Genomic DNA, 21454 nt, shown 5'->3' with positions numbered 1-21454 from the left:
CTGACCGGCAGAATAACGTCCGGTTGTTCCCAAAGATGATCTTTTTTCTAAAATAATTTTACGTTTACGGACTTAAATAACCCGGCCGGGTCATACCAAAGACTATAAAATTGGGACCCATTGCCTCCCTGCTTGGCACTCAGCATTAAGGGTTGGAATTGGGGGGTTAGATCACCAAATGATTCCCGAGCGCGACTGGGGGAACATGTCACGTGACCGGGGCGAGTGTCTTGACCTGAATTAATTGATCGTCGATTAAAAAAAAAAAAATTCTGTGCGGCTTGGCGGCCCGGTACCAAGTGACCCAGGGACCGGTACCGGTCCGTGGCCCGGTGGTTGGGGACCACTGCTTTAAATGATATAATAAGTTGTCTCAAATTTTGATGTCAGCACAGTGGCACCTTCAGACCTTCCTTACATTCACCGTGTGTGAGTGCATGCGAGCGTGTGTGAGGGGTCAGGATGTTGGTGTGGTCCAGGGCAGCAGTGGCGTAGCCAAGCCGGGCGAGCCGGGGCGCGCCCCGGTTGAAAAAAATCGAGCTTTTTCGATTCGTCATTTTCATGCCGTTTTTTTTCTTTTGGTCTTGCGCAAATGTGCTTGCGCTATTCTATGTGCGCGATGTTATCTATTCACCGTTTGCCTCCCGGACCCGGATGTTGTTTTAGCGATCAGCGAACGGCGTGGGTGATGTTCGATTTTTTTTCCTGTGGGCGCCCGCCCCTACTGGAAAACTTCCTGGCTACGCCACTGCAGGGCAGGGTGTGTGTGTGTGTGCGCGTGTGTTGTTGCAGGGAAGGGAAACACGGAGGTCGTTTGAGGCGTGTGCTTGCCTGTTCAAGGGTCATGGAAACAAAAAGAAACTTTTGTCACGAAAGTCCATTATAGTCCAAAGCACAATAGAAACGCCTTGCTTTGCAAAAAAGAAATGTGGATTAAATAATTCGTTACATCAAATCAAATCAAATCAATTGTGTAATTTGACAATGATCTTCCAAACAGAAAGTGAGCAGCTCTCAAGGGTCCTCGCAACGTTGGCCACAGTAACGGTCGAAAATACCCATTTCATGCCAGGTCTGAAAGTTTCATGAGTTTTCGCCAGACCCTCAAAACAGCATCTCACAAGGCAGCATTATTATTGGGGAAGGACTAATTGGTGTTTGTGTCCTTGCTAGGAAATCGCCGAGAACATTTTGCAACGATAAAGTGTACCGTCTTTGCAATTGTTGACGTGTTTTCTTGGCCGTGGGAGCGTGAGGTGTTTTGTGGAATTTCCTGGCGTGCTAAAAGTGTGCGTAGAAGAATTGAATGGAAGGAAGCGTCGCCGCTGGGCTTTTTCCTGTACCCGGTGCCGCCCGTGACGAGAGGAGACGCTCGATTTGTTCCCTCCCTTCCCTTGCCTTGGAGCGTACGTTTCGACGCGAGGAGAATCTACCGACCGACCTATCTACCTACCTGCCTGCCCGCGTGCGTGCAGCATGAGCGGCGCTCGGCTGACAACATGGACGCGCTTCTACTTCTCCTGGGCTTCTTGATGACCACTTGTGCGACTGGTGAGTTATTCGAGTAATTTGTCGTCTTCGTCAAAGGCTCGTCGTTCAATTCCGATGATTGGTGGTAGGCTACTCATGGTCAGTCAAAGACTTTCCAACAATGTTGTACATTCCACGCAGGTGTCAAACTCATGGCCCGGGGGCCCCATGTAACCCAAACCCTAATTTTTGGGTGGCCCACTTAAGCAAATTGGCAGAAAATCTGGACAAAGATGTTTATTTTTCTTATTTATTGTTATTCGATGTCTTCCAACCCAATTTAAGACTGACTTTGTTGTTATTGGTGTCTACTCTTTAGGTAGATTACTACTACTGTATATTTATTTGTGTTTTAATTGACTGTTTTCACTCTTTGCAGTTGTATCATTATTTTATACGTTCTTTCTTACAGCTGTAGCTGTTAAATAAAGTTGTATTAAATATTAATATTGCTCTCATTCCTTTAATTTCAGAATGGGCTTGAAATCCCACCTTAATGATTTTGGTGTTTTTGTGATATTTTCTTTTTTCTTCCATTCAGATCAAGGTTCAACCTTTAGGCATTCCTCAAGGACACAAGAAAGTTTAGCGGTGACAAGGTCAACTTTAGGGTCACCCACTGCTTCACCATCCCAACACGTGACCTTTGGCCTTGTATCTCCGAGGTCCACGGTGACGCCTGATCACTCAAATGCAACACCGCCCCCGGCAGCGTCAGATTGGCCGCAAATGACAAAGATGATAACGTCAGAGACTTCCCTTCCGCTCGCGTCTGATTGGCCACAAACATCAAAGACGATATCCTCCCACATTCCACCTTCAACCGGATCTGATCGGCAGCAAACGTCAAAGTCGATAATGTCAGAGATTTCACAGTCGGCTGCATTCAACTGGCCACAAACGTCAAAGATGACCATATCGGAGACTCCGCGTCCGGCTGTGTCTGATTGGCCACAAACATCAGAGATGACGTCAGAGACGACGTCAGAGACGACGTCAGAGATTACGTCAGAGACGACGTCAGAGACGACGTCAGAGACGACATCAGAGACGACATCAGAGATCTCAGAGACAACGTCAGAGACAGAAGCAACATCAGAGATGATGTCAGAGATGATGTCAGAGATGACGTCAGAGATGACGTCAGAGATGACGTCAGAGATGACGTCAGAGACGACGTCAGAGACGACGTCAGAGACGACGTCAGAGATGACGTCAGAGACGACGTCAGAGATGTCAGAGACGATGTCAGAGGCGATGTCAGAGGTGACCTCAGAGGTGACCTCAGAGGTGACCTCAGAGGCGACCTCAGAGACGACCTCAGAGACGACCTCAGAGGCGAGGTCAGAGGCAACGTCAGAGGCGACGTCAGAGGTGACATCAGAGATGAAGTCAGAGGCAACATCAGAGATGAAGTCAGAGGCAACATCAGAGACTTCGCCTCCGCCCAAGTCAGAATGGCAGCAAACGTCAGGGACAATAACGTCAAAGACTCCACCTCACACCGTGTCTGATTCGCCACAAACGTCAAAGATGCCAACGTCTGCGTCTGATTGGCTGCAGACATCAAAGACGATAATGTCGGAGACTCCGCCGGCCGCATTTAATAGACCGAAAACATCAGAGACGGCAACGTCAGAGACTCCACTTCCGGTCACGTCTGATTGGCCACAAACGTCCAAGACATTAACATCCAAGACTTCAGACCAATCTGATTGGAAGCAAACATCCACCATGATAATATCAGAGACCCCGGTTCTAACCGGTTCTGATTGGCCACAAACGTCACAGCCCATAACGTCGGCGACTACGGCCATGCCTGATTGGCGGCAAACAACAAAGGTGATAATATCGGAGACATCGCCTTCTGACCGGCCACAAACTTCAAAAACAGCGCCGCCTCCGTTCAGCTTATCAGATGAGCCGCTTGTGTCAAGTGAGGTCACAACAAAGATGGCGTTCAGCATCTCCGCCGTGACATCAGCGAGCCGAGGCACCCCTGCCACGTCTGACTCTACTCCTGCCGATCCCGGTCGTCCCACCTCCCCTGGCAGCAGCCCGATTGGCTCAACTCATCGCAACACCGCTGCAACCAATCCCGCCCGGACTCGGGCCGGCACCCCTGCCTCCCTTGTTGTCAGCACTCCCAGCCTTCCTGCGGCCTCTAGCCCCGCTTCTGCCACCTTGCCCACCTCGATTCTGTTCGCTCCCGCAAGCAGGCCAGCGACATCTTCAGCCCCGCCCACAAGCCCGGCAGGCCATGCATTGGTAACGATTGCCATAACAACAAGCAGTCCCGCAGCAACCGGGCCAAAGGTCAACTCGCCCGTAAGTTGAGTGACTTTTCCTTCCTATCGCTGTGCCCTGGCCACTTTGCCGGCCGGCTTGCTTAGACTTACATTTTTTTTTTTTTGTGTGTCTGACATTTCAGAGTCGGCCTGGCTGTTCGGTGACCTTCGGGAAGGTGAAGGTCGGCGTAAATTGGGCGCTGCTGACGGTCAACCCCCAAAAATTGTGCGGCAACTTCACAGCAACGGCGGCGGCCTGGCGTGGCGGCCACGTTAGCGTGAGCGAGTGCCAGCCAGTGGCGGCCGCTGCCCTAAACTTCACCTGCGCCGTCACAGGATTGCGGGCGGGAAGCACGTACGGCGTCAGCGTCGCCTCGGCCCTACACGGACCACTGGGACAAGTGCAGGTGCGCACAGGTAAGCGCCCACGTCAGCCATCTTAGCTGTCAACGTATGAAAGTCATCAGTCAAGGGTGCCACAAGCGCAGAAAAAAAAATCAAGCTAATGTTTCCCGTGGGTGTTTCAGCTCCTGAGGCGGTGTCGGCGTTGTCGGCCATGTCGCTTTCAAATGGCACCGCGTTACGTCTGGCCTGGACGCCCCCGAGTGGCGACTGGGAGAAGTACGGCGTGCTGCTGCGCAACGGCTCGGAAGTTCTGGTCAACGACAGCGTCGGCAAGACGAACCGGGAATACGTATTGGCCGCCGGCGAGTTGGGCCTGGTGCCGGGCCGCCTCTACGGCGCCGAGGTCAAGGTCCACAGCGGCATGCTGGTGAACACGGCGCGTTGCCAAGCACGACTGGGTCGGTTTGCTTTCCCCTCAAACATGACTTGTTCTGTTCTGTTGCGAGGTGTTTGGACTTCCCGTTTCTCAAGTGTTTTTTGCTTCTTAGCCCCCAGGCCAGTTCAGGAGCTTTGCGTCTATCGTGTGGACGAGTCCTCCGTAAACCTCCGGTGGCGCCCACCGCGAGGCGAGTGGGACGGCTTCACGACGGTCATCGGCGCGGCCCGGCCAGACTCGGCCGCTGTCCAGAAGCTCCTCCCCCGGGAGGCCACCGGCTGCGCCTTTGGCACGCTCACCTCGGGACGTCTGTATACCGTCACCGTGACAACTACCAGCGGCAACCTGAGTAGCTCCGCCTCCATCAACTTGTGGACCAGTAAGACGGAGCCTCAGCATCTTTTTGTGAAGATGAATGGATGGTTGTGGTGGTCTTATTATGTCCTCTTGGTTGTCAGCTCCATCTCAAGTGAGCGGACTACAGGTTCGTAATTTGGGAAGCACCGAGAGCCTCCTGGCTGAGTGGGAGCAGGCCAGCGGGGAGGTGGACTTGTACCTAGTCCTGCTGCTCCACGAGGGGAGCGTCATCAAGAACCAAAGTGTGCCGGCCGAGGACGCCAGTCTGGGTTTCCGTGACCTGAGGCCCGGCGCCCTCTACGGGGTGGTGGTGACAACGGTCCGAGCAGGACTCCGGTCCAGGCAGACGGTGGCCGAGGGCCGCACAGGTAAGACTCTTGATGGCATCAAAACAAGTGTTTGTGGCTCTTCTGGTTCACACCTCAATCCAAATTTAGTTCCCGCTGCTGTCGGCGAGGTGACGGTCAGCAACAACGGACGCGTGGACTTCCTTAGCGTGTCCTGGCGTCCCGCTTTGGGGGAGGTGGACAGCTATCTGGTGGCTCTCAGGGAACGAGACAAGACACTTCACACGCTGGTGGTCTCCAAAAGCAGTCACCAGTGCGATTTTAGCTCCCTGGTATCGGGACGCCTCTACAACATCTCCATCAGCACCTCCAGCGGAAGCCTCCGCAACCAAACCTCCGTCCTGGAGAGGACCCGTGAGTGCAGCAGACACAAAATGGTTCTGACTGGGAGTTCCTTTTGACTCGTTTGTCGTCGGCCAGAACCGTCCAAGGTCCAGAACCCCACCGCGATCCACGGCGCCCGTGACGACTTTCTGAAGGTGTACTGGCGTCCCGCCTCCGGAGACTTTGACTTCTACCGCGTCGCCATCACGCACGACAACACGGTGCTGCAGAACCAGACGGTGTCCAGGTTGCGCAACGAGTGCGTCTTTCACGGCTTGGTCCCGGGACGACTCTACACGGTGGTGGTCGGCACGCGCAGCGGCAGCTACGAGGCCAGCGCCTCCACCCACGCTCGCACCTGTGAGCCTTTTTGCATCCGGCGCCGTTTGCACGCGAGTTTGATTGAGCGAGGACTCAGCAGAAGGTACGATTGTTTTCCCCAGTCCCTGCGGCGGTGCGTTCCTTGCACGTGGCCCGTCAGACCTCGCAGGAGCTTTGGGTGTCGTGGACGGCGGCCCCGGGCGACGTGGACCACTATCAGGTGCAGCTGCTCTTCAGCGACATGAAGGTGTTCCCTCCGCTCACCCTGGGCGGCGCCGTGACCGAGTGCCAGCTCACCTCACTCACGCCCGGACGACTCTACAAAGTCTTGGTGTCCACCTTCAGCGGACCCAACCAGAGGACCCAGTTTATCGAGGGCCGCACCGGTTCGGGAGCGCACAGCGGACACGTCACGAGTTCTGTTCCGCTGCCCGGCCGAGATGCATGAGGATTGCCGTTTTGGTTTTGTGTCCAGTTCCCAGCCAGGTGAAGAACATCCAGGTGACCAACGGCGGCGACAGCAGCAGCTTGATGGTGAGCTGGACGCCGGGCCAAGGCGACGTGGACCGATACGTGGTGGTACTGTACAGACAGAACCATCAACTGGACGCACGGCACCTGCTCAGACATCAGAATCAGGTCGAGTTTGGCTCGCTCCAGCCAGGTCAACTGTACGGCGTGACAGTTCAGGCACTGAGTGGCGACCTGTCCAGCCACCTAACGACCAGCGCACGCACAGGTGAGGTTCCGCTCCGTTTTGCCGTTTCGGTGCAGCTAGTTCTCTGAAGCGGGCTGCTCGGCGTGCTCTGTTCAGTTCCGTCGGCAGTCACGGCGCTGCGGGTGGAGAACCCGGTCGGTACCGGCAGTCTATTGGCGAGCTGGCGGGAAGCGGCGGGCGTGTCGGACGGCTACTTCCTGCAGCTTTTAGACGAACGAGGCGCCATCCTTGGCAACACCACACTGACCGCTGCGCTCACACGCCACACTTTTGACCATCTCAGCCCAGGAAGGCAGTACAAGGTCCTGGTCCGGACCACCAGCGGGGGAGTCCAAAGCCTCGTCGCCGCCGCCCAGGCCCGCACACGTAAGATTTCCCGCTTGTGTAAAACGCTCCACGTGCCGTTCACCATTCGCTTCCTTTTCCCGTTAGGTCCGGCAGCCGCCACCCAGCTGTCCATCCAAAGCAACACCAGCACCGCTCTGGCCTTCTGTTGGTCCCGGCCGGCGGGCGACTTGGATTCGTACGAGGTTCTCCTGTACGGCGCCGACGAGGTTCTGCGGGAGCGGCGTCAGGTCGGGCCTTCCGGCCTTGCCTGCTCCTTCCAAGGACTCAACCCCGGTTCCGCTTACAAGATGGTGGTGGTCACGCGCAGCGGACAATTGAGCAACAGCTCCAGCATTTGGGCCGGCACAGGTCAGCGTGCGTTCCGGAGGTTTGCCGACACATCATCATTGCCATCCTTGCCGGCAGCATCATCGGCATCATCATCTTCATCATCATCGCCATCACCGCTAACGTCTTCATCGTCATGGTGGTGTTTGTAGCCACGCTGATGTCCCTGATGTGTTGTCTCCCAGTCCCGTCCGCCGTTACGTCTCTGCGTGCCCAAAGCGGCCATGCTTGCGACCAGCTGCAGGTCTTGTGGCGGCGAGGCCAGGGCGGCGTGTCAGGGTACCTGGTCTCGCTTTCCGCCCCCAACGGCTCGCTGCGGGCACAGGAGCATCTAGGCTCTGAGGTCACCCAATTTGTTTTCAACGGCCTGACGCCAGGTCGGCTTTACCGCGTTGACATCCTGAGCCTCAGCGGCGATCTCGCCAACAGCGCCAGCGTGCACGCCAGGACAGGTAAGTAACCCTAACTCATCCAAATCATCAGCATGAGTTTCCACACAGTTTATTTATTTATTTATTTATTTATTTATTTATTTATTTATTTATTTATTTATTTATTTATTTATTTATTTATTTATTTATTTATTTATTTATTTATTTATTGTATATGTTTGTTTGTTTGTTTGTTTGTTCGTTCGCTCGTTTTTTTAATTAATTAATTTATTTATTTTTATTTTAAAAAAAATATATTTGTTTATTTAAGAAATTAATGAAAATAGCAAATTTGGGTTTGGATCAGGACGGACCGAATTGAGTTTGGCAACTGTCCTTTCAGCTCCCCGACCGCCCAGCTCCTTCCTCTTCCGAGGGGTGACCAATACATCCCTGGACCTCACCTGGAGTGTCCCCCCGGACTCGGATTTCGACGATTTCGAGGTGCGCTGGACGCCGGGCGACCGCGGCTCTTTGGTCAACCCGTACGAGAATCGTCGGTCCGGGAGTCGCATCGTGAGAGGGATGTTCCCCGGACGCCTCTACAACTTCAGCCTGCGCACGGTCAGCGGAAGCTCGCAGGGAGGGGGCGAGGCCCCGCCCTCCTACAGCCTGCCCATCCAGGGCAGCATCCGCACCAGTAGGTGGCGCCACCCACATATCTGTGACACATCAATCTTGATCATTTCAATCAGGTGTGTTAGGGTTCCTTGAACCCGTGACCTTTAAACTCTGGGCACGCTAACAGCTTGCTTCCTTTTGAAATCCGTCACATGATTTGCACTTAGCGCTGTTTTTCCGCAGAGCCATCCCCCGTGGTCGGCCTGCGCTGTCGCCCTCAGAGCTCCACTTCCGTCTCCTGCTCCTGGGCGCCCCCGGAATCTGACTTTGATTCCTACGTGGTGGAGTGCGCTCGCGAGGACTCGCAGAGTCTGGTCTACTCGCGGCGTTTGGATCGGCGCCCGGAGGGGCGTCCGGCCGCGTACGTCATCGACCTGCTGGAGCCTCACAAGCGCTACAGCGTGCGCGTCAAAGTAATCTCGGACAACAGCGCCAGCGAGGCAGCCCGGGACGGCGTGCTCACCATGATCGACCGTAAGTACCCGACAGCGGCGCTGAAGTGGGCCTGCCTCGGGCTCACTGTCGGCGTCCTGCCTTGTGTGCAGGCCCCCCAGTGCCGGACATCGGCACGCAAGTGGACGCCGCCTCGGCCCGGGCGACCCGTTCGTCCATCCTGTTCCACTTCAACTGCAGCTGGTTCAGCGACATCAACGGCGCCGTCAAATTCTTCAGCGTAGTCGTCACCGAGTCCAAAGGCAGGAAAGGAGCGACCCGCTTGATGATGCGCAATTTTTGTTCAAGCTTTACTTTTGACAAAATTCCACGGCCTCTCAAAAACTGAAAAAGCTTCTTCACAACGGTCCCATCGTCCCACAGGTGAAGACCGCATTCTTCCCGAGCAGCGCCACCCTCTGCCCTCGTACGCCGACTACATGTCCAACTCGTCCATCAAGTCGTACCAGACGTCGTTGTTTGCCGCTGCCGCCGGCTCGGCTGAAGCCTGCGCTTATGACATCATCGTGGGGGCCGGGACGGAGGTCTTGGGGGGTTCGTGTGAGCCCACACACGCACGGCGCCACCTGCAACGCTTCTGTGACGGACCCCTCAAAGCCACGACCGCTTACAGGTGCCCAATAGCGCCCCCTTGTGTTGACACATATGTGAGCGGCCGCTGTGTTTGCTGTGCTTCAGGCTGAGCGTGCGAGCGTTCACGCAAGTTCCCGATGGCTTTTCTCCGCCTCTTTATGCCGACACCTTCCTGTCGCTACCCGTGCGCACCACAACAGGTCAGGAAAGGTTGGCCCGTGTCGTCGCCGTGGTGACCACCCTGTTAACTCTGCTCTCGTCCCGTACCGTCGGCAGACCCCGCCGGCGCCCTGGTAGGAGGAATCATTGCCGCCGTCTTCGTGATGGTTGCCTTGGCGATGCTGGTGATGCTCATCGTATACAGGCGACATGCGCGACCCAAAATGTAAGTCGTTTGTGAGAGAGCAACATCCAGAAGAGTGACTCGTGTGTGTTTTAAAAGTGTGCAGGAAAGCGTGTCGATCAATATGGGTTTGAGGAGAGACCGACCTTTGCCAAGAAATCATCTGGGGCTCAGAGGGTGAGCTCACACGCATTCGTGCGCACACACGCACACACACACACACACACTGGTAATGTCAGGCAAGTGGTCTTTATTCAACGAAGCCACCAACTCTTGTTTTTCTTTCTTTCTGTTGCAGAAAGCCCTGTCACATGACAAGGTAAAAAAAAAAATCAATCACAATAATCATACTTTTTGTATTTTTTAAAACTGTTAACATACATTGTTTTGGGGTCGTTTTTTATTTTTTAAATTTTTATTTTGTAAAAAAAAATATTGTTTAAATGTTTTTGGGGTCGTTTTTAAACTTTTTTTCAGTTTTTTATATGTTTACATTTCTTTATTGTTTAAATGTTTAATTTTTTTGTAAACACGTTTGAGTAGCTTGTAACAAATGCTTTTGCTCACATTGACTTTTTGGCGTTCTTTCAGCCCCGTCAAGGTGGCCGACTTTGAACGGCACTACAACAAGCTCCAGGCTGATGCCCACTTCCTGCTTTCCGAGCAGTACGAGGTGTCGTTTGCCATCTTCTTCTCTTCTTCTCCCACATTTTCTTGTGGCCTTTCATCGTTTCTTTTCTTCCCGGGGGGCAGAGTCTGAAGGACGTCGGGCGCAACCAGAGCACGGACGCCGCTCTGCTGCCCGACAACCGTGGCAAGAACCGATACAACAACATCCTGCCCTGTGAGACGCCCGCCAATCGTCGAGCTCGCGCCTGCGCCTGTGTCACTGACAGCTTGTGTCTGTAGACGACGCTACGAGAGTCAAGTTGTCCTACGTGGATGACGAACTTTGCTCCGACTACATCAATGCCAGTTACATACCTGTGAGACCCCCCCCCCCCCACACACACACACACACTGTCCCAGGGCAACCTTGAAGTTGCGTGCTTTGTGCTTTGAGGGCAACAATTCCCGCCGCGAGTACATCGCCACCCAGGGGCCGCTGCCGGGAACCAAAGATGATTTCTGGAAGATGGTCTGGGAGCAAAATGTTCGCAACGTAGTCATGCTCACGCAGTGTGTGGAGAAAGGACGCGTGCGTATCCCGCACACACACACCGAAGGAGCGTTTGAGCTTTTGAAGAATTGCCTCTATGTGTGTGTGGCGCCCTAAGGTGAAGTGCGACCGCTACTGGCCGGCAGAACGGGAGCCCCTCTACTACGGAGACCTCATTGTCCACATGACCTCCGAGTCGGTGCTGCCCGAGTGGACCATCCGAGAATTCAACGTGTGCAGCGTAAGCGAGGCCGTGACGAATGTGTGTGTGCGCGTCCAGGTGTTGAAGTCTCATGTGTACCAGGAGGACGACATACGGCGCGTGCACACGGTTCGTCATTTCCACTTCACTGTGTGGCCTGATCACGGCGTTCCTGACGGCACGCAGTCGCTGGTCCACTTTGTCCGGACCGTCAGAGACTTTGTCAACCGGAGCGGCGCCGGAGGACCCACCATTGTGCACTGCAGGTAGGCAACACGCGGCGGCCCCGAGAAAAGCGTCCGTTTGACACCGCCCTTGTGTTGCGGCAGCGCCGGAGTGGGCCGGACAGGGACCTTCGTGGCGCTGGACCGCCTCCTGCAGCAGTTGGACTCGTCGGACACGCTGGACATCTACGGCTGCGTATGGCAATTGCGCCTCCACCGCTCACACATGCTGCAGACCGAGGTACATCTCTCCCTCCCTCCGCCGTGGCTGTCCCTGAGCCTGACGTGACCGGCCTGTGGGTTAAACCTTTCTCGTGTGTGTATGTATGTGTGTGTGCGCAGCGTCAGTACGCCTTTGTGCATCAGTGCATCAGCGACGTGCTGCGAGCCAGGAACTTGATTGTGTATGAAAACGTCGGCTTGAGCCAGGCAGGTCAGTTGGCTTTTAGTCTGTGGTTCGATGGCTTGGTGCCTGTCTCGGAATTGGGTTGCATCCTGAGTTTTTGTGTTAATTGGCCTCTTTTATCTGCTCTTTGTGTGTTTGCTAATTAAGCAAACAAAGTAGAAAAACAAACACAGTGTTCTTTTGTGTTTGTTTTTCTACTTACATTTAAAAATGCCTCTTTGTGTATGCGTGCAGTGATCAACGTTGTGTTATGTTGTGTGTCCTCAGATGCTGTACGGGCGACATTAACATCATAACATCACACCGTATGTATGACGTCAGTGAAATGAGAAGTCTGGAGATGTCATCCAAATATGACTGGTGGCCTATATGGGTTGTTTTTTAATTTTATGCAAGACGATTTTGCACATTGCTGTTAAAGGTTGTACAGTATAGTCATTTACACTGCGCAAGCTTGTATATTATATATTAACTACATATTTTATTTTATCATTGTTGTTGATCTTAGCAAATTTATTGTTGCGTAAAGCACACAAATGCGCACTATTATCAATGTGATCGAAATGCATATTGAAGTTGCCATTAAAGTCTTCGTCTTCTGATGATGCGTGGACGGAGTACTTCGTCTGCGCGTGCGCAGATGGTAGATAGAGCTGGTTGGCTAATAGCTGCTTGGCTTGGGATAGCCTTGCTCGCGGTTGGCTGGCTGGTGGTTGACTGGCTCGTGATTGGCCGGCTGGCTCGTGTTTGCTCGTGGTCGCCACCTGGAGGCCAACTTTGAGCCCGTTGGTCGAGTTCGCTAGTTAGCTATCGGAGTAGCAGCAGCAGCGGAGAGACCAGCAAACTTTCTCTTTCTTTTTTTCGTTTTTTTTTTTTCCCCACTTCGCGTTCGGTTGGCGGTGACGGGCCGACGGTTCTCGATGGATTCCGGTTGTTTTCCGTCGCCTGTGGTGCGTCAAAGGGAGCGTTAGACGACTTTGGGAGAAGTTGTGCCGATTGTTTTTTTTTTTTTGGCGGAGGAGGAAAGAGAAAGATGGACGCGGCGGGGGCTGATTCTGATCTATTGCTAATGCTAAGCTAACTGCCGCTAATGGTAACGCCGACCGTCCGTCGGAGCTGCTCGGCCGGACGCAGCGCGAGGACTTCCGCCACCTTTGGAGGGCTCCAGTCGGCTTTCAGTTGGTTTCGTGCGGTGAGTTTGTTTAACTTTATTTTCTCACGTTTCTTCATTTTTTTTCGATGATGCGTTCGCCTGTTAGCGGTGCCTTTTAGCCTAGCTATGCGTTAGCCAGACCTGTAGCCTAGCCGTGCTAACCAAGCAAGCGAATAAGTAGCTGGCATAACAACTCAACTTTCCAAAGATCTTTCAATCACTTTAACAAATTTGTCGTCTTCTCGAAATTTGGACACCTATAATTTTATTATTTATTTGACCCTTCCAAAAACGGCTTCCATCAATTACTTTTGTACGTTTGACGAAACACCAAGGTAAACAGGAGATGTCAGCAAGAGTAGGTTTTCATTTTGCGTCTTTTTTCTTGAATCTAAGGAGCAATAATCGCTACTTTTATTGAGCTTTCCATGGGCGTGTACTTCTAGAAAGCACACTTTAATTTTCGAATTCATTATACTCTGCACACTTTAATTTTCGAATTCATTATACTCTGCAGCAAATTCAAACTTGATCAATTTTAGCATTTGATACGTCTTAATCCTACAACATTGTCCTTAGATTTACTCAATTGATTTTTAATACAAAATTCATAATGTTTATAGAACGAATCAATGTGCATATTGGATGCATTATTATTCATTATTATAATGTGGGTTATATTATTATCATCAATCCAGGGCCGGTTTCCAGGCTGTATTATTTGTCTCAGTGCTGCAACACACCTGATTCGACTGATATGCAAAAGCTGGATCATGATCCTGGTCATAGAATAATTTTCAAAATAGATGAGTTGCTGATTGTTGCGCCTCTAATAACAACATTGATCATTATTGTATTGTTGTTTTGTTTGATTGACTGCAGCTGATTTGATCCTCATCGTTATCATCCTTGTCATCATCGCTGTGACAAAGGCTCGCATGCTGAAGATTGTGCCGCTAACCATGGAGGAGGATCTTAGGTATGCCTTCAAGAGTGCCATCTTGATTGTGATGTGGTCGCATCCATTTGCCGTTGTCATGATGTTTTTTTTTTTGTGTGTGTGTGGGCGCGCAGACGAGCCGCGCGGGTGCAGTAGGGCATCATGGGTAGTAGCTGTTCAAGCTGTCCAGACAAAGAATTGATTGCAGATAATCATCAAAGTAAATTCAAGGTGGGTTCATTTCCGTGCGACGCCAGTGGCACAAGTCTCAAGTCAAAACCAAGCTGGTCAAAACAGAGTCCCCAGCAAATTCCGATCAAGCAATTCGTAAATGGTGGAGGCGTGTGCACGCAGTGGCCCGTTTGGTATGTAACCCGGAGCACTTGTGGTTGTCGCCTGGCAGGTGGTCAACGTGGACGACGATGGGAACGAGCTGGGCGCCGGCGTGATGGAGCTGACGGACGGCGAGCTGGTCTTGCACACGCATCGCCGCGATGACGTCAGGTGGCCATACCTGTGCCTGCGTCGCTATGGCTACGACTCCAACCTCTTCTCTTTCGAGAGCGGGCGCCGCTGTCAGACCGGACAAGGTGACACGCCTCCGCTCACCCCTTTGCTGTGTGTGTGTGCGCGCGCTTGCGTGTGCAGATGTGTGTGTGTGTGTGGATGTGTGATCGTGAGTATATCAGGGATGTCACGATCACACTTTCTTGACACCTGAATTTGAAAGATTGTTTATTGTTTTTGGTTCCTTCTAACCAGTAGGCGCCAGCGTCACTTGGAACGCATTTGCTGTACATTTTTTGCATATTGTATTGGTGATGTCATTATGCGCGTGTGTTTACGTGCGGCGTAGGTATCTTTGCGTTCAAGTGCGCACGTGCTGAGGAAATCTTCAACATGCTGCAAGACATCATGCACAGTCACAGCATCAGCGTTGTGGAGGAAGCCGTGCTGGACGCCGGCCACCAGGGGGCGACGCTCTCACCTGCAGGTACACACGGACACAACAGCAGAGAAATGAAAACCCGGTTTTGTGGAGCGTTTCTTAACACCCTTGCATTTCAGCCCTGGGTTACTCTGTGCCGACGGTGCCCAATGGTGTGACACGGCTCCCGTCAACGGGCGATGTCCCGTCCCACCCGTCCAGCCGCCACCCGTCGGTGGCCAGCACCCGGCTGCCGTCGGTGGGCGAAGAGTCCACGCACCCCCTGCTGGTGTCCGACGAGAGCGCAAGTCCGTCGTGCGCTCCCGCTGCCCCGGCGCCGCCCGACGAGCGCTGCCCCTGCTTTCAGGCGCACACCTACGTCAACACGGCGCGTCTGCTGGAGGAGCCGCTGAGCACTGACGTGCCGCCAGAGAGCCCCGCCTCCCCGGATGCCCGTGGCCCAGCCACCCCTCCGCCCCCTCCACGGGTGAACTGCGATACGCCGCCGCCGGAGCCCCGGGTGCTGCTCGAGCCGCAGGGCGCGCGCTTCGTGCTGGGACCCACGCCGGTCCAGCGACGGCTGAGGGAGGCGGGAGAGACTCGAGAGGGCGACAAGGAGGCGGCCGAAACAGGCGCAGCGCCCCACTGCCGCCGCCCGCCCCCGCTGAACCCCGACCTGCAGAATGTCAACAACTCAGCGCAGCGCCGCACGGCGTTGCTGGACTACGAGAACCTGCCGGCGCTGCCGCCCGTGTGGGAGGCGCGCAAGTCCAGCTGGGAGGAGGAGGAGATCGGCGGCGGCCTGAAAACACCGTCGCTCAATGGCTTCAACCCGCATTGTTGCCCCCTCCCGCTGTCGGCCGCCTACGATCCCTCGCACAACTACATCAACACAGAGAACGTGACGGCGCCGCTGAGCGCCCACCGACCTGAAACGGCGCGGCGCCGCCCTGACGGACCCACCGTCTTCAACTTTGACTTCCGCCGAGCGCTGGGGGCGGGCGAGCCGCCTAAGACGCTCAACTACATTGAGGTGGAGACGGACAACGGGGGTGGCAACCGGGGTGCTTCGGACGGCAGCGACCCGCACACGCCGCGCACCCCCACCTCGCCCCCGCCGCCCGGCACGCCCACGCGCCGCACTGAGCTCTATGCCCTCATCGACATCGAGCGCACGGCTGCCATGTCCAACCTGCAGAAGGCGCGACCACGGGACGACGGCACCTCGCGCAAGACGCGCCACAACAGCACCGAGCTACCTAGCAAGAGTGCTGCTGCCTTGTGACTTTGTTCTTGTCTGGTACAAATCAGTATTACTGAAGCAAGCATTCCATTCAGCTCTGTTCATGCTGCTCCAACTTCCTGGTACACTACTTCCTTTTTTGATTGCGGCACAATAAAAGTCTTTTTTCTTTGTACTTGAAGTTATTTCACTCCTTACCCACGCTGCACGGGCCAGCCAAAGCCAAACCCCCTTTACATGGGTGTAGCGAACATAAAATATTTTTGGAAGGAGCAGACCTTTTGTATCTTCCACGGCAGTCTACTTGAGCTATCTGGCGTCCATTAAAGTCTTCTGCAATTTACTATTAGCGAGTATTCAAGTTGAAAGCAGCTTAGAAGATGAAAAACTTTATTTACATGCATGAATGAATTTGTGGTTTGGTGCAGGTTAAAACGTGTCATGACTAACGAACACAAACAACTGATCAGAACTTTTTTTTGTTTACATTCGCCTCGAACGAGGTCTAAACTGGGAAAATCTATCCATTATCCGAACCATTTGAGTCGGATAAATCTGAATTCCCAGCGTCCATGGATGCATCGCGAGTGCTTACCGGAAGCTGACGTATATGTTGTTGTGGCGTTCGACAGGCACGTGACGTGTCGGCGACATGGCGGCCGAGTCTTCTGCTAAGGTAAAAACAAGGCGTGTCTCCACCGACAACGGTTGACGTGACAGCGCTACGCTGACAACGTTTGTCGGCAGGAAGCGAGCGGAGGCGTCTTGGCCGTTTCTCAATTTCAAAAAAATGTCTTGACCGTCTCTGGCGCTCTTCTTCCCGCCATTGCTGGGGAGTGTACCCCGTTAGCAGGCGCTGCCGCTAGCTCGCTCGCAGCGTTGCGGCGGCGCTTGAAAGCTGTCGTCAGTCACAGCAACAACCTTTTCAACTTTGTCCGACGAGACAGCTTGCGCATGCTAAACGTGTTTGTTTGTAGCCTGAACGTTGAGCTGAAACCTCACACATGTGTGCAGCTACTGACTTACTCTAATGCTCGGAATGAGCCGACAGAGACGATTTATTTATCTTGTGTGCAAGATTCAAAGGCCTCGCTGCCCCCCCCCCCCCCGTTAATTTAACGACAGTGACACAAAAGTAACCGCTGGTGCTTGACGGATAACAGGACGCTAATGACGTCAGCACAAGAACAGAAATCCGAATTCAGATGTGCTCGTATGAGACAATTGCTCACTTATGCTCATTATAGTCTTGGGCCGAAGCAATACATTCATTCCTTTGTGGCTATTTGTTCACATGAGCTCTTGTGTGTGTTGTTTTGAGGTTCTATTTGAGCAAGAAGGAGTTTTTATGCATCCCTGTTGTGATGAAGAAGACAAGGAAGAAGATTTTCTTGTTTGTGGTTCACTTCGAATAGTTGAGAAGGTAAAAGGTTTCACGCACTAACGTTTCTTAAAACAGTTGCTGCCCGATTTAGGACGAGGAGGATGAGTTTAACAAAGTTCTTATGATATCAGGATGCGGACGTCATGTTGGAGTTCACGCCTCTTGAGGATTCCGTGGACCCGTCGCACATTTTATGCGCTGCCAAGGTGTGTGTTCGTTTCCAAATGCAACTTGCTCTAACCAAGGTGGTAGCGCCTTCGTATTTACCAATCAATTGTGGAAGACGTGGCAGGACCAGCGTAGGACAAACCAAAACTCGATTTTTGGCGATGTCACTCCATGCGGGGAACCGCGTTGGTTGCCCTAGCTCTAACTCGCCAAGGCTGGTCCTGCCTCACAATCGAGCCACGTTGGTATCATCTGAGCCCAGTGACTAAGCAGACGTTCTGTAGGACTCCAGCTCGGTCATGGAGTGGGCCCAATGCGGCAGCCGGTGTCCGGGCGAGCCGGGTCGGCGGCCTGTGGAGAACCAGCCGAGCTATGAGGCCGAGTGGGACCTGATTAACGCCACGTCTTTCAAGAAGAAGTCCTGCGCTGCAGGCGAGGGTCGGTTTGCAGCTCGGCGGCGAGCGCTCCAGCTTCTAAAGGCTCACCTGTCGTCGCTCCATCAGGTTCCGCGACGGGCGGTCACGAGCGCGGCGGACGCTTCTTCTCGGTCAGCCTCGGTCAGCTCGCAGCCGTCACGCTCCAGGAGGACCCGTGCGGCGATGTGCCCTCGCTGCTCTTCACACTGAAGGGATATTCATCGCTGCCACCTTTACACTTCCACCAGGGCGGCAGCAGAGAGCTGCTGGACAGCCTGAGGAGAGTCGTCGCGCTCAGCGAGTGAGTAGCGGACCGGCAGCCGTGGCGCTTCGCTTAGCATGGCCCCGCCGCCTCAAACCTTGGCGAGCGCCACCGAAGCACATCATTTGTATGCTAATTGTCTTCCTTTGAGGTAAAGATCATCTGATGAAGCCTCTTATCTCTCACACACACACACACACACACAGGAAATTGTCTGAGCTGTGGCACATTCGAAATCTGTTAACCCTGCTTTGGGGCAGCATCTCACGACACACACACACGCAGCGACATCATTTACAATTAAATGGAATGACGACAGGCGCATACGTGGGCTCAGGTGCGCGGAGGACGAGTCTCGTCTGCTGATCAGCTCTCCCGACAAAGTTCTGAGTCAGTCCTTTGAGAATCTGCTGGAGGATAACAACTTCGGCCTGGTCCAGGTACGTCTCCAAGCGCCGGCGACACACTCGCACGCAGAGGCGCTGACGCAGCCCCCCAACCCCGCCCGGTAGAAGTTTCGCAAGGACCCCTACGTGACCACCCTGGGCCGCTTCTCCAAAGTCACCAACTACATTTTCGATGCCTTCCGTGGCACGGAGGAGCAGCACCAGCGCCCCCCGGAGGAGGTGGCCCATCTACTGGGGGAGATCATCCCGGGCCTGGAGATCAACCAGCAGGAGGAGCCTGGCTTTGAGGTGGTCACCAGGGTGAGAAGCCATTTCCTCATTGGCCACAAACACGAGTCCACGGCTCGGTTACGCTCTTTTGTGTGTGTGTGTGCTGACTAGGTGGACCTGGGGACGCGACCGCAGGTGTCACGGAGCGCTCCCGTGTCTGCCGACGCGTGGAATGGACATCAGGACCAGGACGGTCGCTTGATGCAAGTGGCCCGGCTCCAAGAGTCCATCTTCAGAGGGGCAAGTTGCGGTCCGGGGCGCCCGCTGGTAGGAGGTCGGCCTTTTCTCTAATTGCGTCGCCTCTTGCAGGGTCTGTGCCACGGGGTGAGGAAAGAAGCCTGGAAGTTTCTTTTAGGCTATTTTCCCTGGAACAGCACTCTGGATGAGAGGAAAAGTCTGCAGAGAAGCAAAACGTACGAGTCGTCGTCATCGGCCGCCGTCCTTCCACATAAAGCCCTTCATCTCGCTAGCGTCGCTGGGACAGAGCTGGGCGGAGAGGCGGGCTACGCCCTGGACTGTTGGCCAGGCAATTGCAGGGCCGCCGCGCATGTAGAGACAAACAAGCAGTCACACTTTAAGAGAATATTCAAAAACTGAAAGCCGTTACCCGCTCACAAAAAACCCGGCACCCGGTTCGGCCTAGTTGGGCCGCATGGGTTTGCCGCTTCATCCAAGACTCAATTGTCCTTAATCCAGCTGGTGAGGCTTGTTTGTCCATATGTGGCCTAGGATTGGTTGGCCGCCGGTCCAGGCCGTGCCCGCGACTCGGGCCGGAAGTGACTCCGGCCGGCTCCCTCGCCGCTGTCTGGAAACGCACGTGACCGCGTATGCCGCTCGCTGCCGCAGGGATGAATATTTCCGCATGAAGCTGCAGTGGAAGTCGGTGAGCGAAGAGCAGGAGAGAAGAAATTGCCGGCTTCGAGACTACAGGAGTCTGATCGGTGAGGATGGTGCCCACCCTCTCAGGGCCCCACCCCTGCGCCTCTCGGGGCCCTGCCCCCTTGCCTGAAGCTCTGCCTCCCCTCCCAGAGAAAGATGTCAACCGCACGGACAGAAGCAACCGGTTCTTCGAGGGGCTGGACACGCCGGGTCTGGTCCTCCTGCACGACGTGCTCATGACGTACTGCATGTACGACTTTGACCTGGGTGAGAGCGAGAGCCCATCTCCGTGCCCATCTCCGAGTCCGTCTCGAAGCGTGCTCACCGTGCGTGCGCTTGTGTGTGCAGGTTATGTGCAGGGCATGAGCGACCTTCTGTCACCCATTGTCTTTGTCATGGAGAACGAGGTGGACGCCTTCTGGTGCTTCGTCTCCTTCATGGAGCACATGGTGAGTTTGCGCGTTTTGCACAGCGCTCGGGGTTCTGACCGGCATTCTCGGCCCTCCCTGCCAGCACCAGAACTTTGAGGAGCAAATGCAGGGAATGAAGACTCAGCTGATCCAGCTCAGTACGCTGCTCAGGCTGCTGGATCCGTCCTTCTGCAACTATCTGGGTATGCACACCTGGATGTCTGTCACATGAGCGTTCTCGCCTGACCTTTGACCTGTCCCCGGTGCGCCCACAGAATCTCAGGATTCCGGTTATCTTTATTTCTGCTTCCGCTGGCTGCTCATCCGCTTCAAGAGGGAATTCTCCTTCCACGACGTCCTCAGGCTGTGGGAGGTATGGGCGCGCGGCGTCGGCACGGCGACGGACCGACCCCGGCTGACCTTGCTGCCTTTCAGGTCATGTGGACGGGGCTGCCTTGTCACAACTTCCATCTCTTGCTCTGCTGTGCCATTCTGGACTCAGAGAAGAGCAAAATCATGGAGGAAAAGTTTGGCTTCAACGAAATCCTCAAAGTAAGCTCGCGGCCCTTTGTGTTGTTTTGCGCACGCGCTAACGAGCGTGTTTGTGTGTTTTGGGCCGGTCTGGGTAGCATGTGAACGAGCTTTCCATGAAGCTGGACGTGGAAGATATCCTTCAGAAGGCTGAAAGCATCTGGTTGCAGATCAACCAGTGTCAGGTAAAAATGTGAATTTGGTGCAACCTCTTCTGTCCAACGGCGACGATACCTCCCGCCGCATCAACAGCGCGCGTCACGTGACGACAGCTTCCAGTTGTGTCAAGTTGCACTCTGTAGTGTGTGTGTGTGTGGCCCCCGGTGCGTCCTCAGGGCCTGCCTCAGGCCGTGCTCAACATCCTGGCGTCGGACTCTGAAGCTCGCGGTTGCCGCGGCTCCAACCAGCGCGCGGCGTCCTCGGCCGCGCCCATGGCGGGAGCCTTGCATCGAGACAAACGTGCCTGCGCCACCTCCAGCGGACACTTGCGAGCCATGAACTCTCAGAATCTCAGCAAAGTGGCCTTCATGTCCTAGCCAAGATGTTTATTTTTCTACCACGTGCACGGACGGGAAGTTGCATCTGGACTCCTTTTGTGACGCAAAAGACATTTTTGAGCACGCCGGACGTCACAGCTATTGTAAACATAGTTATCCTCCATGGCAGGTTTCAAGCATTAAAAAAAAAACACTTCTACTTTTTGTGGTTAA

General features: G+C 54.1%; 3 protein-coding genes across 10 annotated transcripts; all 3 read left to right on the top strand.

The window, feature by feature from the left end:
• Positions 1 to 1335: 1335 nt before the first annotated feature.
• LOC133156485 (receptor-type tyrosine-protein phosphatase beta-like) lies at positions 1336 to 12355 on the top strand. Its single transcript, XM_061282235.1, has 30 exons — positions 1336 to 1551; positions 2072 to 3858; positions 3962 to 4235; positions 4346 to 4621; positions 4712 to 4978; positions 5058 to 5324; positions 5394 to 5657; positions 5724 to 5987; positions 6071 to 6334; positions 6424 to 6687; positions 6763 to 7032; positions 7099 to 7362; positions 7527 to 7793; positions 8116 to 8412; positions 8577 to 8867; positions 8939 to 9088; positions 9210 to 9459; positions 9525 to 9619; positions 9696 to 9804; positions 9862 to 9939; positions 10061 to 10081; positions 10354 to 10435; positions 10516 to 10606; positions 10672 to 10748; positions 10826 to 10960; positions 11040 to 11162; positions 11226 to 11389; positions 11453 to 11588; positions 11690 to 11780; positions 12021 to 12355. The coding sequence occupies exons 1-30, from the start codon at positions 1500 to 1502 to the stop codon at positions 12047 to 12049; spliced, it is 6999 nt and encodes a 2332-aa protein (XP_061138219.1). The 5' UTR covers positions 1336 to 1499; the 3' UTR covers positions 12050 to 12355.
• A 156-nt stretch (positions 12356 to 12511) lies between these two features.
• Positions 12512 to 16192, top strand: LOC133156526 (fibroblast growth factor receptor substrate 2-like). Its single transcript, XM_061282326.1, has 6 exons — positions 12512 to 12945; positions 13789 to 13885; positions 13981 to 14077; positions 14250 to 14436; positions 14703 to 14840; positions 14915 to 16192. The coding sequence occupies exons 3-6, from the start codon at positions 14009 to 14011 to the stop codon at positions 16057 to 16059; spliced, it is 1539 nt and encodes a 512-aa protein (XP_061138310.1). The 5' UTR covers positions 12512 to 12945; positions 13789 to 13885; positions 13981 to 14008; the 3' UTR covers positions 16060 to 16192.
• Positions 16193 to 16541: 349 nt separating this feature from the next.
• On the top strand, positions 16542 to 21440 carry LOC133156510 (TBC1 domain family member 15-like). Of its 8 annotated transcripts, none has more exons than XM_061282295.1 (17): positions 16542 to 16693; positions 17339 to 17440; positions 17533 to 17607; positions 17854 to 18001; positions 18073 to 18286; positions 18585 to 18687; positions 18760 to 18954; positions 19036 to 19164; positions 19234 to 19337; positions 19654 to 19865; positions 19954 to 20070; positions 20152 to 20252; positions 20317 to 20416; positions 20489 to 20586; positions 20649 to 20765; positions 20843 to 20929; positions 21047 to 21440. In XM_061282295.1, the coding sequence occupies exons 1-17, from the start codon at positions 16670 to 16672 to the stop codon at positions 21278 to 21280; spliced, it is 2160 nt and encodes a 719-aa protein (XP_061138279.1). In that variant the 5' UTR covers positions 16542 to 16669; the 3' UTR covers positions 21281 to 21440. The 8 variants fall into 8 exon arrangements, with proteins under 8 accessions (XP_061138279.1, XP_061138278.1, XP_061138280.1 ...); XM_061282294.1 differs by having other exon boundaries at positions 17854 to 18007; positions 18763 to 18954; XM_061282296.1 differs by having other exon boundaries at positions 17854 to 18007; positions 20323 to 20416.
• The last annotated feature ends 14 nt before the right edge of the window (positions 21441 to 21454 follow it).

This window comes from Syngnathus typhle, linkage group LG7 (genome assembly GCF_033458585.1).
Source record: "Syngnathus typhle isolate RoL2023-S1 ecotype Sweden linkage group LG7, RoL_Styp_1.0, whole genome shotgun sequence".
NCBI lineage: Eukaryota > Metazoa > Chordata > Actinopteri > Syngnathiformes > Syngnathidae > Syngnathus > Syngnathus typhle.
Note: the sequence above shows the minus strand (reverse complement) of the source record. Positions and strands in the feature narration are given on the sequence as shown.